The sequence below is a fragment of the Ailuropoda melanoleuca genome, chromosome 7 (genome assembly GCF_002007445.2).
Source record: "Ailuropoda melanoleuca isolate Jingjing chromosome 7, ASM200744v2, whole genome shotgun sequence".
In the NCBI taxonomy this organism is placed as follows: Eukaryota; Metazoa; Chordata; class Mammalia; order Carnivora; family Ursidae; genus Ailuropoda; species Ailuropoda melanoleuca.
Window position 1 is genome coordinate 66,014,856 of NC_048224.1, and position 17,950 is coordinate 66,032,805.

Genomic DNA, 17,950 nt, shown 5'->3' on the forward strand with positions numbered 1-17,950 from the left:
AATGGTGGGAAACAAGGGAAACAAGGTCCTGCTCCTTGGGCACTTAGAGCCTGGTGAGGGGTACCTGTTTGTGCAAGGAAACAGGCCCTTACAATACAGGGTGATCATGATTGTGAAAGATGAGGGATATTCAGGGGCCCAGGAGAAGCCACTGACTCAGACTGGGGGAGTCGGGCAAGACTTGCTGACAAAGAGTGAGGAGGAATTTTCCAGGTAAAAGAGGTAGAGGGAATAGAACAGGGGAGAACATTCCAGAAAAGTCAAAGTTCCTGGAACATGAGTGTGCACCCTGAGTTTGAGGAATTGAAAGACTACCAAGGGAAGAGGGAAGTGTAGAAAAAGGGGTGTGGTGAAGGAGGGAACTGAGGGATAAGTGGGACAGGCCAGGGCGCGCTGGCCTTGGAGGCTACATTAAGGAGTTTGAGTTTTATCCTAAGGGCAATAGGGGACCATCAAAGGATTTTAAACAGAGATGTGCCAATCTGATTTGCATTTCATAAACTTCACTCTTGGCTACAGATCATAGAACTGAACAGGGACAAGTCTGGAGGCAAAGGATCAGTTGGAGGTTGCTGCAGTAACCCAGAAGAGCTCTGATGGGGGTCTGGACAAGGTGGTGGACACGGGGACACAGGGTGGTGAATACACCAGAGAGACATTGGTGATAAACTAGCTGGATATGGAGGAGAGTGACAACTGCCTTAGAATTCTCAGACAGGAAATACAGGAACTGAGAAGTAGCTTTGTGGGTCAAAGGAATGAGTCCAGAGCGGGGCATGTTGCATTGGAGGTATCCCGTATGGGGTACATGGGTTAGCAAAATGAAATTTAACAAAGTGCTATTCTGTTTTGGGGTTGTTGTTTTTTTTTCAGTATATACCAAGTTGTTTATTATCTTGGGTTTTTACATCCACCTTTTGAAAGATGAGTAAATCCTAAACAATATTAAAACATATCGTGAGAAGTTTTTATATTGTTCTCACAGAGATACACTTTCTTCTGAATATAACCTCTCTGATAAAGCCTCCTACAGCATCAGATGGTCTGTCCTCTTCGTCAAATGTATTGTTGTGGAGCCAGTATTTGGACAATGGTGTTGAAAAGCAGGTTCCACTATCCTTAGACAAAGCTCCTGTTTCATAGCAGAGCTCCCAAAGTCTCCCACAAGCTACATTAAGGATGCCAAACAAAAGCAAATTTTTCAACAACAGCCAATATAAAGCAGAGGGAGGAAAAAAACTCAATACCCCAATTGAGAAATGAACAAAGGAAATGAAGATAGTCCCAGTAAAAAAGAAAAAAAACAAAAAACAATGGCCACAAAACTCCCAGAGTTCACTCAAGATAAAAGAAATGCAAATTGCAACTATTCTGAGACACTGTTTTCCACCTTAAGATGAACAAAGATGAAGGAGTTTGGTAACACTCTGTGTTGGTAAGGAGATAGGGAAACAGACAGTCTCTAAAGGGTGTGTAAATTGGTATCATTTCCATGGAGGGCAATTTAGTAATGGCCCCAAATTTAATATACCTGTAACATTTTTTTCAGCAAATCCATTTCAAGAAATGAGTTTAATGGATATACATGTATGAAATGGTTTAAGTTCACAATTATTCACTGAAACATGGAAATGACCTGACCATCAATAGGAAACTGGTTTATATATGTTATAATCACAGAACAGAATACTACGCAGCCATCAGAAAGGAAGGAGGAAAGGGGAAACAACCCAAATGTCCATTGACAGATGAACAGATAAACAAAATGTGGCATATACATACAATGCAATATTATTCATCCATTAAAAGGAAATGAAATCCTGATACAGGCTATAACATGGATGAACCTTTAGGACATTATGCTAAGTGAAATAAGCTGGACACAAAAGAACAAATATTGTATGATTCTCCTTGTAGGAGGGAGCTGGAACAGCCAAACTAGAAGAGTCGAATTCATAGACACAGAAAGTAGAATGGTGGTTACCAGGGGCTACAGGGTGTGGGTAGCTGTTGTTTAATGGGGATAGAGTTTCAGTTTGAGATGAAAAAAAGTTCTGGAGATGGACGATAGTGACGATTGCACACAACAATGTGAAAGTACTTAATGCCACTGAGCTGTATGCTTTAAAATAGTAAATTTTATGTTATATATATTTTACCACACTAAAAAAAAAGAATGAAGAATTGTCTTATGTACTGATAAGGAATAATCTCTGAAGTGTATCATGAAGTGAAAATGAAAGATCCAGAATAGCATGCAGACGATGTCATCACTTGTATAACAAACAGAGAGGGGACAGAAGAAAATATATTCACTTACACAGGTCCAGACTTTCTCCGAAGCAAATGGAAGAACCAGGTAATACTGGCTGCTTCCGGGGAGCTGGGTGACGTGGAAGTGTTAGCGGGGTGGAAGGCAGGAAAAGATAGGAGACGACTTTTCAGTAGATGCTGTTTTCTACCCTCTCACTTCACAGCACATAAATAAGTTACATATTTTTAAAAATTAACGCAATTTTTGCACTTAATTTATTAAGTATTTATTAAGTATTAAAATTAATGCACTTAATTTTTTAAAAAATAGTTTTTCATGCTTTCCTACACACTGCCGTCTTTCCCACTATGAAAACCCATGTTTTAAATAATCAGACTTTTAAAATAGATTTTTAGTAAACTAGTGGGATATACCTTTTTGTTCAATTAGCAAATTAAACTATCAAGAACACTAACTCTTAATACGAACTACTTGAATAAAAATATCAATGAAGGATGTTTTCTATCATCTGTCTAATTCATATTCATTTAACTACTTGGGCTAAATCTTTCTCATCCTCTCATAAGCAGTTTTCATAAATCGGATCCCAGTGAGAATTCCAGAAGCCCCTTTCCCAAAGAAAGAACCAAGCAAGGACACTGCCCTCCTTCCAGTCCACTCCTGCAGCCCCTGTCCCGCCCTGGTGCTTCTGTTCAGCTGCGGGGGACTTCCACTGTCTCCTTCCTTTCCTAAGCCCATCTCATCATAACTAGAACAAAGTGCCTGTGATTAAATTTTGCAGGTATAGGGGCGCCTGGGTGGCACAGCGGTTAAGCGTCTGCCTTCGGCTCAGGGCGTGATCCTAGTGTTCTGGTATCGAACCCCACATCAGGCTCCTCTGCTATGAGCCTGCTTCTTCCTCTCCCACTCCCCCTGCTTGTGTTCCCTCTCTCGCTGGCTGTCTCTATCTCTGTCAAATAAATAAGTAAAATCTTAAAAAAAAAATTGCAGGTATAATGCTCATCAAATCTTGATAATATTGTCTCCTGTTGCCTTTAGAAGAAGAAATGTGACTCCTAAACTTCTGAGTATAGTTCTAGTATATATATATATATATATATATATATATACAGTTTTTTACAAGAAACTCTATCATTGGTCAATGTTCTTGGAAAATTCTTTCATTTTTCTCATGTTTAACTGGAAAAGAATATTAAGTCATTTTCTAAAGGACTTTGCCCTTCTTTTTCTTTTCTTTTCTTTTCTTTCTTTCTTTTTTTTTTAAAAAGTTTCTCACTGCTAATGGCATTCTAGTTTTTCTTATTATCCTCAATACCTTAGTGTATGGCTTGCAGTGTGGCTTTGAAGACTGGCCAATTTGAAATTAAAATTTTTACATCTGTTATTCATTGTGGGGGTAAAAACTATTTATACTTTGGATCATTAAAATACCAAAATTTCCAAATCCAGGGCTTTTACCTCCTAATTGGTGAACATTTAGTTGCATAACCAAATTCTTACTCCAAATCATGTCTTTTAGGGGGAGAAAGTGCCTAATTCAGTGGTTGATGGCTCAAACTGGCAGAACACAAACATTGCTGGGACAATGATTTGTTTGGGCAGATTCCCAGAGCTGCCAGTGACTAATATATTTAACTTTAAAAGCGCTTACACTTTTCTCCAGAGAATGTATTCCCACAATCAGAGGAACTGTTGATTTTCACATTATTCCAGCCATCTTCCATCCCACTAAAAATGTGGGTATCTTATATATAGGTAGTGCGCTTCCTAGCTTTCAAGTCACATACATATTTAAGAGCTAGATGGGAAAAAGTGTTCTTTCTTCCTTCCCCACCCCCCACCCTGCAGAGGTTTGATGAACTAGTTCATTTAAAAGAGAAATTAGGGGCGCCTGGGTGGTGCAGTCGTTAAGCATCTGCCTTCAGCTCAGGGCGTGTTCCCGGCATTCTGGGATCGAGCCCCACATCAGTCTCCTCCGCTATAAGCCTGCTTGTGTTCCCTCTCTCGCTGGCTGTCTCTATCTCTGTCAAATAAATAAATAAAATCTTTAAAAAAAAAGAGAGAGAGAAATTAAAATACCAACATTTAAGACTTTCCAAAATTTCATGTTATACTTCATATTTTACACTACTTGTAAATGTGTCAATATTTACACTATTACATATTCTACAGTAAATGATCATTGTGCTTCACTTTGTACTGCACAGGGACATCTGTCTGTGCTCCCAATCAAAAGAAATGACAGGCATTTGGGTTGAGGATGCATCCTGAGATATTCTACTTGAGGTGTGATATAATAACAAGAACAGCCTCAAAGGATTGTGACATTTAATGGCACTATGACTGCTGAATGGCCTGATCGCTTCTCAAGGCTAAGACCTCACAGCCAAGACATGGAAGCCAGGAGCGTCTGAAGACAATTCTATTTTACAAAGCCATGACCTGAAAGAATGAATTAGGAAAAGCTAATAACTTCTCACTTCTAAAACTTTTCGCGGAAAGACTCCCAATCTTGTGCATGAAAACAGGTTGGTAACGTTATCATTGACCATTACAGTCCCATAGGGCCACTGGAAAACTTAGAGATGGAAGGCAAAAGGATTGATCGTTGACAAGCATTTGGGATTCTTAGAGAAGACACATTCCATTTCAGGCTGCCTTTTAGAAAGAACAGAATTCCAGACAGTTAAAGAACCTTCGAAATTACCTAGTCAAGTCCCTCCTCTTGCAGATAACAAAATGTAACCTCTGGGAGTCTGGCTTGCTAAACATTTCTTAATTGGTATTAGACACAGACTTACATGCACATCTCCCAACTATCCGCTAATGCTCTTTGCTATTACATCTTGGCCATCCAAATGAAATTCTTGTTGCATTAATCTTCATGCCACAAACACTTAGTGCAATAAAAATACATCTCACTGGTTTGGAATTTGGCACACGTTTTCCTTAGCAATGGATATACAATGAATATATCCCTGAGCCAGCCCCAAACACCGAATGCATGCGCATGAAGAAGCCCTACGCTTAACAAAGAAACAAACAAAACCACCTGAGAATCTAAGGCTGAACTGAATTTACTGTTCCACCTTGAAACTTGAAGAACAATGGCATCTACACTCCCTGGTGGGGACCCCTCCTGCTCCAAATCCCTGCTGATAATCAGGAAGGGAGGAGCTGGGTTCCAGTGGGTGAGGAGTGTGGAGCCTGGGGCTTCAGGAGGATAACCACAGGGGGCATTTCTGTATCCTGAGCTGGCTTCCCAGTTGCCACGTTTATTTTCTTCCCAGTCTTGGGATAATGGCCACTTGCTGCTGCCCTATCTTCTGTCACCATCTAGGGTTCTGGGCAATGTTTTTCTCCTCTCCGCCCTGCTGCCACCCTCAACACAGTCTCATAGTCATATGTCGTTGCCGACATATCTTTCCGTCCTTAAAATGTTATGTAAACTCAGACAGTCGTTTTGTGGCTTACCAAGGATTTACAACTACTATCACTGAGGAAAGAGGTTGAAACGGTTTTCTCTTCTGCTCCTTCAATCTAGCCCCTTCTTTTATTTCCATCAAATGGTGATGCGTCTCCTCCAGGAGTACAAAGGCTTAAAATCCTAAGGCCAGATTCACCCCTTGAATGTAGTAAACACATTCAAAGATAGCATTTCTTGAGCATCCTTACTGGATTGAAACCAGACTCTGAAAAGCCAGAAGGGGCCTAGGCTTAGGGGGTTGGGGAGAGGAGAACTTGAAGGAGATAACATGTGCAAAGCCACAGAGAGGAAGGATGATGTAGTTCCCCAGCCCCCAAGTCCCACCTGGACAGTCGTTCCTGGGGCTGCCGTATGTCCAGGAGCACATGCAACCGAGCTTTCAGATTTTCATGCCTGTTTACCAGGAACTCTAATACCAGTTTCCTGAGGAGAAAGCTCATGACATATCTTCTTATGCTCTGTCAGCACCAAGTAGATACTAAGTGATTGATAAATACTTGTTGACTGCCTGGGAACTTTCCAGACACTTCAAGGTCATGATTTTCTTCAGTAACACAAGGGAATGAAAGGTATTTCACTATACCAAGATCTGGGGAAGTCTAAATAGCCATGGACGGTAGTTTTCCCTCACTCTTTACACATATGTCTTTGGCTCTTTTCTCCTAATTTGAGGGGAGTGCCTCTGAGGCAACCTTTTAATGAAAAGGTGTTACACAAGCAGCTGTGGAGCTGGCCAACCCACCTCCGGGCCCTGTGTCAGCCGATTTGCACAACTGACCAGTTAGACCAACGTCTGGCTCGTATCACAAGAAGAAATACATAGTTTTGCCCTTCAGGGACTTACTCAAACTTTCAAAGCTGACTTTTCACATTCCAGGCACTGGCATTGATCCCTTTACTAATTAAGTATGCATGGCTCTGAGAAATAGGCACTTTTTTTTTTGGCTGGGTAACAATAGCTATTCCACCCAAGAACCTGTTTCTGAAACCACCCATCATGGAATGGAAAGCTACTGGATCACAGCCAAAGAGTGCATTTCCAAAGCTTCTGGTATTTCTTGAAAAAACTCCACCAAGTATATTGGGTGCTGATTCTTCAGGAGGGATATTTCCGGGGCCTCACACTTGACATAAGTAGGATGGTCCCCAAAGAGGAACAAGTCAGGGAGGTGCCACGAAGACATAAATAACAACTCCACAATTCCAGATGGCGAGGGGTAGCTTTTGCGGGACTAATAGAAACAGATTCCTTAAACAATGGACAGTTTCAGTTCAACTTACAGAGAAGGGCCAAGAAGTGATCTATTAAAACTCTTTTAGCAAAGCACAAAATATTGCATGAAGAAAAGTAGACAGGTATGTTTCACCTTTTCTGAAGGGAGAACATGAAGTAATGAAGGAAGTCAAGGAAACAAAAGTACTCTGAGATTCTGATGATTGTTTAGATACGAAACTTTTATAGCAGAAGACTCTGGAATCTTCTTTGGCCATCGTGAAACCCAGCACTAATTCCTATCTTTACAAAGCAATTTCTATGCTCTGAACAAGGCACTGGCCACAAGACTCCCAAGATATCTCTCGTCCCTGTTATTCTATGACCAGAGCATTTTAATAATTTGAGTCTTTGCAACATATTCCAATTATTACCTTGTAGCTGCTCAGCGCCTCAGAGAAAACTTACATTCTTCTGGCTACCTTTCACAGTCTCAAGTATTACGCGGAGCATACCTTGTTAGAAATAAGCTGGAAAATGCCTTTCTGATAGGTCTCTCTAGCTTATTTCCACGTCTGCGAGGCTTGTAAAATCTATGCTTCGCTGTCCTCTCAGTGTTGTGAGTTCATTTTTACTGGATTCATCACACTACAGAGGGTGCATAGGACTCAAATCGTATGCTCTCCACAGCTCAGAAAAGGCAGAAAGATAGGTGAGACCTGGCTGGCAATGAGACCATGATTGGCTTTGTCTGCCCTTGTCAAAACTTGACAAGGCTTGAAGCTGGCCCTCCAGAGGTGAGAGTGAAAATAGAGTATGAAGCAAGCTAAATATAGATGAATTCAGTTCTGAATCTCTTTTTTTTTTCTTTATACATCCAGTGGAATATACTGATGTAAAAAAAGTTGTCGCAACTTGCGCCAGCATTTATTTGGGCCAGGAGAGAATATGAACAGGAATAAAGCAATTGAAATAAGCCATGTCTTCAGAATTATAAATCAGGTTCACTTTTCTTATTCTCTATTACGGACTGAATTGAGTTACCCCAAAATTCATATGTTGAAGTTCTAACCCCCAGTTAATGTGACTGTACGTGGAGATAGGGCCTTGAAAGAGGCAATTAAGAATGAAGGTAAAATGAGGTCATATGGGTGGGCTCTAATCCAACAGGACAGGTGTCATAAGAAGAGATCAGGACACAGACAGACTTACACACAGAGGAAGACCATGTGAGATATAGCAAAAGGTGGTCACTCTTACAAGCTAAGGAGGGGTGTCGGAAGAAAACAACCCTGCTGATGCCTTGACCTCAGACTTGCAGCCTCCAGAAGTATAAGACAGTAAATGTCTGTTGTTTCAATCAGCCAGTCTGTGGTACTTTGTTATAGCAATTGTAACAAACTAATACACCTGGGTCTCCTCACTACCACTTGTGAACACTGGTTCCTTCTTTTATTAACCTCATTTCACTGTTTTTTCCCTTTCTTTTGCTCCACTGAGCATGTCTTCCTTGCTTCTACCCTGCCTCTGTCTGTACTTGTCTTTTATTTTGTTGTTGTTGCTGTTGTTTTTAAAATTTATTTATTTATTTATTTATTCTTTATTTGAGATAGAGAGAGAGAGCATGAGAAGGGGGAGGAGCAGAAGAAGAGGGAGAAGCAGACTCCCCGCTGAGCAGGGAGCCCGATGCGATGCGGGGCTCAATCCTAGGACCCTGGAATCATGACCTGAGCCAAAGGCAGACACTTAACCGATTGAGCCACCTGGGTGCCCCTGTCTTTTAAAAGACGGTCTCTCCCCTTTTACCCAAACAGATGTGGAAGCTTGGAAGGTGAGACAGAGAGAAGGCATCTCGCACCCAGCCCCCCCAGGTCTGTCCAGAGGCTCAGACTCCCAAAGCTCACAGGTCCATCTGGTTTGTAAGGGTATAGTGCACAAAATCACTTGACATCATTAGCACATGTGCCTCTCCCTCTCTGGCTGACCCTGACCATGTCACTCAACTTCTGAGTTTCTATGTTTTCATATATTAAAAAAATAGTGATGGGAAATTATTGCATGGTGGTTGTGAGGTTCAATTAAGATAAAACATGGGAAAATATTTTATATACTAACTGCCGTGGCTCAGTTTTTCTATTTGTAAAATAGGAACTACCTATTAGTTTGTGGTATAATATCATGAAAAAACCAATCAGGAAATCATTAGAACTTCTGTGACTCTCAATATTATGTATTTTAAAGGATTATTTCTACTCTATATTTCATTGGCCTAATAGAGTTTACTTTTGTTTCTCCTGCCACTTAATATTTATGAAGAATGTTGTCCTTGATATTAAAAGATGGGTTCTAAAGACACAAAAGACCTGCTTCTTGCCTTCATGGATCCTGTAATCTATTTAGAAATATATATATATATATTTTTACAGTAAAAAACACTTTTAAAATCAGTTCACACTGGTTTTCAGGGTCTCTGATCAGGTCAAACCAGGTTCACGCCTGAACTGTATGAGACAACTTCCCAGATAGCAATTTCCAGCTATCATGTACTAAAGTCACTAACAGCAGAAGCTAACAAATCTGAGTAAAAATATATAAAACTAAGAAAGGTAGAGACGCCTGCGTGGCTCAGTCGGTTAAGCGACTCCCTTTGGCTCAGGTCATGATCCCAGGGTCCTGGGATCCAGTTCAGCATCCAGCTCCTTGCTCAGCGGGGAGCCTGCTTCTCCCTCTGCCCGTCTGTCTGCTCTGCCTGCCACTCACCCCTGCTTGGGCTCTCTCTCCCTCTCTGACAAATAAATAAACAAAATCTTTAACAAAAAAAAAAAAATTACAAAGTTAGGAAAGGAATAAAAACCTGAATGCTAAGTAGTGTATTTTGCTTCAAACAAATCTAATTCTATAATCATTTGTAAAATAGAATGCTTTAATATAAAAGTATCTCTAATATCCTTAAAACGTGATTTGAATAATCAAATTCTTGGTTTTTCATTAACTCCTCAGGAACCCCTGAAAAAAGATAATTGACAATAGCAACATTCCAGTAGGATGAACATGTACTCTTCAGAAATGCAATTGATATTTGACTTTAGAAATATCTGATTTTGAAAACATCTCAACCAAAAAGAAAACAACATAATTATTTTTAGAAATTTACACTCACTACTAAGGCCGATCAAAATACGGTAATTAGGTAGGGACATAGGGATAAGGATTTAACGCAGCATGTCATAGCAGTCACATTTAGATTTAGATCCTGATTTTACCTCTTACTCAAATAAGAACTAAGGCAAATTACTGTACTTTTCTAGTCTCACCTTCCTCATAGTTTAAACTGGTCCATGAATAAGGCCTGCTTTGGAAGGACAAAGGTGATGAAGCACAAAGCTCAACTGTGATCAGTGCACCTTTCCTGATCAGCAGCAGGGGATATCCTGGGTGCCATTTCTAAATGAGAATATATCATAGTGGTGTATAAATGCTTCCTAGCCTTCTCCTCTCTGTAAACTGTATATTTTTCTAATTCAACTTTGTATGTCCCTCCACCACTTAATCCCAAGTCTGGGTCTATACAGAGCAAAGCCTAATAAACAGTTGATAAAATAAATACATGAATAAATAACACATAGACAATTTTAAATTGGAGGCAGAGAGGGGGCTTCTGGGTGGCTTAGTCGCTTAAGCAACCACCTCCTGATTTCTGCTCAGGTCAGGATCTCAGGGTTCTGAGATTAAGCCCCCTGTGGGGCTCTGCCCTGAGCATGGAACCTGCTTAGGAGTCTCTCCATCCTTCTCCCTCTGCCCGCCCCCCCCACCCCTGCTAGTGCTCTCTCTCAAAAATAAATAAATAAATAACTAATAAATTGGAGGCAGAAAAAAGAAATAAAGCAGTGTGTGGAACCCAGCTTAAGAACTGTTAACAGATCAGTGTCTTTAATAAACACAATTAAAATCTGAGAAGCTAAAAACACCAGAAGATAGCTTTAGCTATAATAGGATAAATGGGAAAGGGGGTGGGGGGTAAAATACTACTGTAGCTGCCAATCACTACTCTAGAAAAGATAATTCAAATTCCTTTCCGATATTTTTTTCTGCAGTGTATGGCTCAAACAAATAATCTTTGAGATAATAAGCCAAAATTATCTGGCACATTTACATGTAAGAAAATACCCAGTGGAAAAAAAATAACATTCTCTCCCATGTCTTGTGAAATTCATGTCTTTGTAAAGCATTTTAAGATGCAACTGTCTGAATGTTTCACACTGTGCCTGCTACCCACTATACGTGCTTTTATTTTGCAAAGATTTTGGTTAATATGTTGGAAGGTTGAAGGCCAATTCATTTGCATGGACCCAAACCAGGTTCTGTATTTTATTTTTTTTCTTAATGATGATAATTAAGGACTCTTCCTCAGCATTTGCTATATGGAAAACGAGGAAACAGAATACTTTTTATTGTGATTACTTTAGAAAGAAGAATCTTTTAACTTTTTCATGTCTTCCATCAGACCACAATCCAGTATTTCGAAAGCATGGCGTTATGGCATTAAGCAGGTGGTAGCCTGATTCCGTTACCAGAGGACAACTGTCGGCCAGTACACTTGAGTTAACGATCCGGTGAGACAAGAGTTGGCTCATCTTGGGGGAAAGCTCCCAGAGATTTTGCGTCCCCCTCTCCCGCGCCCCTCCGTCGCCCGGCAACCCAGCCACGCCGCGGCTTGGCCCCGCCCCTGCTGCCATGGCAACGCGGCCGCGCTAGAGCGCGGGCTTTGTGCTCCTGCCGCGGGGGGACAGCTCTGCGCGCTCACCCCCAGGTCGCTGCAACTTTTCAAACATTTACTCTCCAACAGCTCTGCCCGGTCTCTTACCCAGAGCAGCTAATCCCCGCCTTCTCTCACCCTTGTTTCCGAAAAAATGTTCCACGGGCACAGAATTCCAGCCACCTGCTGCTTGGTCGTCCCTTCTCCAAACGTGAGGGAGAGGTGACAACCGGCAAAGAAAACCCACTTACCTTCCTCAGCATTCCTCCACGTCGGCAGGGGGGATCCCCGGAGGGATGTGAGCATGCCGCGCCGCGCTCAAAGTGTGAAGGAAGTCTCGGAGAAGCAGCGGGCAAACTTCATCCCCGGCGAGCGCCGCCCCCCGGCCCCCTGCGTGCTCCTCATTTGCACCACAAAGGGAGGGGACCTAACGCCCGGCGGTCGGGAGATGGTTAATCCGGCCGGCGGTGGCCTTCCTGGCAGAGTTCAGATGGGCTCTGAGGGGCTGCTCAGATGCCACATCTCCCTGGCGAGGACTAAGTCCACCGGCTCCTCGTCGGGGGCGAATTGAGCTTCCCAGGCCCCTGGCTGTGCTATTGTGTGCTGGTCCCTGAAGACCCGGGCGGAGGGTGAGCGCGGCCGGCGGGAGCCCGTTTCGGGCGGCCCAGGTTGAATTTCCTCGCAGGGCTTTTCTCCCGAGCTCCCTCCCCGCCCCTCGCTGTTGCATATTCATAAGAGGGCGGAGTCGCTCTCCATCTCCTTTGAATCCTCAGGGTTTTGAGCAAGCCGAGGGAAGGAAGTGGAACAATTTGATTTGGAAGGAAAGGTTTCGAGAAGAGGGTGGGGAAATAAGTGGCAGCATAAATAAGCAAACATGGGATTCCTATTTCACCAGTCGCACGCGCGTGTACACACACACACACACACACACACACAGAAACACAGAAACACACACACTCACCATTTTTCAAAGCCTGAACTGAGCTAAGGAAATTTCAGGAAGCTCCTGACTAAATTTCTTGGTCCTAATTATAGTATTAGACTAAATGGGGAATTTTTTTTTCCCAAGGATTTTTAACGATGATTTGAACCGTATGTTTTTCATACCAAAGAGAGCCGTCGAGAATTTATATATACGGACCTCGCTAATTGCATTGATTCTATTGAACTGCATCATAATTGATTGGCACAGCCCTCCACCATTCACCAAAACCCAGATATTCTGATTTATAAACAGTCAAGTTGCTAATGGGAACGCATTTTCAGAAAATAAAAATAGGGCAAGAAAAATGACAGGCCTAAGGAAGTTCACTTGAGCTGCAGGGACAGTCTGAGAAGCAGCAAAAGCCATTTGTTGCTGAGCTCTTACCCCCAGACAGAACAAAAAGCCCTCCAGAACAGTTTCTCTTTCCTCCCTGAAATTTCCACCATGAGAATTTTCACTAAAGCACATCCTGGAATTCAGATCCACTCTACTGCTTGAGGTATAGGTGGTTACCTGAGTAAGCTGGTCTAAATGGATGCAAAGATCCTTCTGCCAAACACTCTACCCCCAAACAGCTGCCACAGTGCTCTCACAACCAGATTTAATCCTCTGTGTTGCAGTGCTACAGAAAAATCCCTTTAGCTCAAAGAGGTGGCTTGTACTCATTACCCCTCAGCAATTGCAGGTGGTTAGACTGACAGACTTCAGAAATCCACTCACTCCACAAATCCTCACTGGTGCCTACCTACTGGTGGGTGGTAGGTGCTGGGGAGACCACTGACAAGGAAACAGCCCAGGTCCCTGCCCTGGGAGCCAAGCTTTGAGTGCAGAACAGACTACAAACAAAAGTCAGACAGTGTAAAGACAATAAAGCTATAAAGACAAATAAAGCTATTTAGAAAGGTAGATGCTGGAAGCCCCAAAGAGTATGGAAATGCCATGAATTCCCTGATGGAACCAACTAGGACTAAGTCCAGGTTTTCTGATAGGGTTTTAGGTCCAATTAGGTATATGGGCACATGGGTGCCTTGCTGAGTTTGTTTCCTCATCAAGACAAACAAAGAGTAGTCTCTGTTTCCAGCAGTTTTTAGAGTGGGCAGAGGAAGCTGTGGTACGGACTGAGCGAACACAGAGGTTCAGAGGGTCTGACAGTGTTGCATGGTCAGCAAGCACATACTGATGTCAGCCTGAGCTCTAAATGCATCAGCTGGGCAGGACACTTCATCTCTGACTCTGGTCTCCCCAGTTGTACACATGGGTAATAACAGCCACCTCGGGGGTTGCTGAGAATATTAAATGAGATCATGTACAAAAAAATCACAGGGCTAGCTATCTTCACTGAAGCAGCCTTCAGGAGGATAGCCTGGTAGCATACCCTTTGAAAGTTGTGGTTGTTTGATTATAAGACTGTCTCTTTCTAATTCTTACTACTCATTTGTAATTAATTCTTTCCCTACAAAGGGAAGTAGGATGTGAGTGCGGGAGGCTAATGGTTACCAAGGGACCCTGCTAGCCCTCTAACCACATTATCTCTTTGTCATAGCTACCACTAACCGTTGTACAGATTCGAAAGAGGGTCCAAGAGGTCAATTTCCTTGTGACCAGCTCACAGCACGTGACACAGTGGAGGTAGGATGGAACCCCTCTCTCCCAAAGCTCTGCTGTAGCCCAAGCCCCAGCTTCCTTCATGCCATGTGCTACTTTGGGCAACAACAAACCACTGGGAAGCAAAAGGAAAAGATTCTCCTTGTTTGCCATTTCTTTAATCATAGAATTGCAGTACTGTTGGTAGGAATGCAAACTGGTGCAGCCACTCTGGAGAACAGTATGGAGGTTTCTCAAAAAGTTAAAAATAGGGGGCATCTGGGTGGCTCAGTCGTTAAGAGTCTGCCTTTGGCTCAGGTCATGATCCCAGGGTCCTGGGATCAAGCCCCACATTGGGCTCCCTGCTCAGCGGGAAGCCTGCTTCTCCCTCTCCCACTCCCTTTGCTTGTGTTCCCTCTCTCACTGTGTCTCTCTCTGTCAAATAAATAAAGTCATTAAAAAAAAAAAGTTAAAAATAGAGCTACCCTATGACCCAGCAATTGCACTAGTAGGCACTCACCCAAAGAATACAAAACTACTAATTCAAAGGGATACAGGCACTCTGATGTCTTGTAATAGCATTAACTACAATAGCCAAATTAGGAAAACAGCCAAGTGTCTATGGACTGAGGTACGGATAAAGAAGATGTGGCATATGTGTGTATACACACACACACACACACACACACACACACAATGGATATTATTGACCATAAAGGAAAAATCTTGTCATTTGTAATGACATGGATGGAGCTAGAGTGTTGTGTTAAGCGAAATAAGTCAGTCACAGAAAGACAAATACCAGATGATTTCACTCATATGTGGAATTTGAGAAACAAAACAAATGAGCAAAGAGAAAAAAAAAGAGTTGCAAACCAAGAAAGAGACTCTTAACAATATAGAACAAACTGATGGTCACCAGAGGGGAGGTGGGTGGGGGGATGAGGGAAATAGGTGATGAGGATTAAGGAGGGCACCTGTCTGATGAGCACCGGTGTTGTATGGAAGTGCTGAGTCACTATACTGTACGCCTGAAACTAACATCACACCGTATGTTAACTAACTGGAATGCAAATAAAAACTTAAAACAATAATAGAGTAACAATAATATGTGATTATTTTCTTACACAAAAAAATGAGAGGGAGGTGCATCTTCCCCACAAAACAACTCCACTCATCACCCACTTTCCAAACGTAAGAACATGGAAGGAAGACATCCAGATGTCTTTACACCAGACATTGCCAGAGCCCAATGCCTAGAAATAGGTCTTCTGATGAAGGACCCAGAAAGAGAAAGCATGGAAATACTCCAAGGTTCCAAAGGCAGTTTCTAGAGCAATCTCCCCACATGGGATGGCTTTAAAGTGCATAAGAATAGGTGGCCCTCCCATGCATCAGGGAAATAGGAAAATGCCATTAGAGGTCAATGAAAAGAAAGGAAGAGTTTGGAGGATAAAGGTGCCTAGAGTAAGGGTTCTGTTTAAATTAATGTGTGCAGATCTAAGAATAAACCTCTTGAATGTTCTACTTAGATTGAGAAAGAATTTAATTTGCTTCCTTCTTTTCTAGGTTCAATGCTGCATCTGTGGTTCGCTTCTCTAAGCATTCATACTTAGTTTTATGGGGGAGATGCTATTTATTTTTTTTTAATTTTTTTTAAAGATTTTATTTATTTGACAGAGAGACAGCCAGTGAGAGAGGGAACACAAGCAGGGGGAGTGGGAAGAGGAAGAAGCAGGCTCATAGCGGAGGAGTCTGATGTGGGGCTCGATCCCATAACGCCGGGATCACACCCTGAGCTGAAGGCAGACGCTTAACTGCTGTGCCACCCAGGCGCCCCGGAGATGTTATTTAAAGCATTATTTTCTGGTATATATGTTGGAATCCATTTTTACTTTAAGCTTTTGGAAACGCTTATGTTAGTTGTCACCTTGTCCTGAATAAATCTGTTTATTGTTTTATGAAAATCATGCTTTGGTCCAGAAAGAATTTGAGGTGGCACATATAAATACATCCAATCCAATAGAACAAGAAAGAGAATTAAAAACAGGCAGATGAGGAAACTATAACACAGGGGAAATGAGAACAGAAAAGATGAACAGGCATTCATATATTTATATCTATGTAAATTCATGCATTTATATCTGTTTTCATCAGGACCCTTTTAGAACTAACTCTGAAAGCAATGTAAGCAAACCATGCAAAAATGAATCTTTCAGGGCGCCTGGGTGGCACAGCGGTTAAGCGTCTGCCTTCGGCTCAGGGCATGATCCCGGCGTTATGGGATCAAGCCCCACATCAGGCTCCTCTGCTATGAGCCTGCTTCTTCCTCTCCCACTCCCCCTGCTTGTGTTCCCTCTCTCACTGGCTGTCTCTATCTCTGTTGAATAAATAAATAAAATCTTAAAAAAAAAATGAATCACCCATTTAAAATAAGTAAAAAGACATGATGTATTTCATGAAAACTATATTAGTTTTTAAAAAGATGTCATTTATTTATTTGAGAGAGAGAGAGCACAGGGCCAGAGGGAAAGGGGGAAGCAGATTCCCCACTGAGCAGGGAGCCCAGCACAGGGCTTGATCCCAGAACCCTGGGATCATAACCTGAGCAGAAGGCAAACGCTTAACTGACTGAGCCATCCAGGTGCCCCTGAAAAACTATATTATATTTAGGGAGGAAGGATGGAATTGTGATAAAACAAGAGATCTACAAGTTTCCAGAAAGCAAAAAATTATAATTTTTTACATTGTACATATTTGTTTTGTGCACTTTTAGAACATTGACTGCTTTGTTTCCTGATGATAGGAGAAAAATGTAATATACTTGTGTGAGTGTGTGTGTGTGTGTGTGGATGTAACTGTTTTTCCTTAGCACTGTGGTCACTTCTGAGAGTAAATAAAATCACTTTAGAGACCCAGGCATAAGCAAGTATGTCCACTCCCCCTGGTTCTAGTCTAATACGGATTGTACATCCTGTGAGCCCTAAGTACTTGTTAACTAACTTGCTGATTAGCCTTTCTTCTTCTTTTGTTTATTCCTGTGAATGACTTTGACTAGTGTTTTCTGAGCGGGTATTCCCCCATCTCTGTTGCAGGCCTACTTTGGGAGCTCACTGAGAACCATATCTGACATTGGCCATAAATTTGTCTCTGAAAGCATTTAGATAGCGCTTCTGGATTGGAGACTGACCTTCACACAAAGGATTAGGAAGAGCCTGAAGTGGAGGAAAGGGAGGCTGGAGTTGGGGAGGCCAGGCCATGATCAATGGCAGCCCTATGGCCCAGAGGCATGAATCAGCAATGCCTGGGACTCCAGGAAAGATAACAGGTACTCAGCCACATGTGGAGGTGCCAACTAGATCTTAAGTAAGTAGCTCACAAAGGATGGCCGGACACGAATGATACCTCCCACTAGCATGCAGTAAATACAGTAAAATACTTGTTCACTTGTCTGGAGATCTTGAATCTTGTTATGGACACACTACTTTGTTAGATATTTTCGTCTATAAGATTTAGCTCAGTTACCACTCTTGTTAATTCTTTTTTCGGCTTCTGGGATCATGTATGGTTAATTAATTTGGATGAGAATTTCTTCTGCATTTGAAATACACAGAAATGCATTGTGACCCTTTCCTGGATTCCCAAGTTAA

The 17,950-nt window shown here is 42.1% G+C and overlaps 1 protein-coding gene across 1 annotated transcript in view; it reads right to left on the reverse strand.

Moving 5' to 3' along the window:
- Window positions 1-12,382, reverse strand: part of SPATA13 (spermatogenesis associated 13) — a 328,178-nt gene extending 315,796 nt beyond the window's left edge. The window contains exon 1 of the mRNA XM_034664992.1: window positions 11,983-12,382. Coding sequence (XP_034520883.1) covers window positions 11,983-11,994 — 12 coding nt within the window. The 5' untranslated portion in view covers window positions 11,995-12,382. The remainder of the gene's footprint in view (window positions 1-11,982) is intronic.
- Window positions 12,383-17,950: the final 5,568 nt, after the last annotated feature.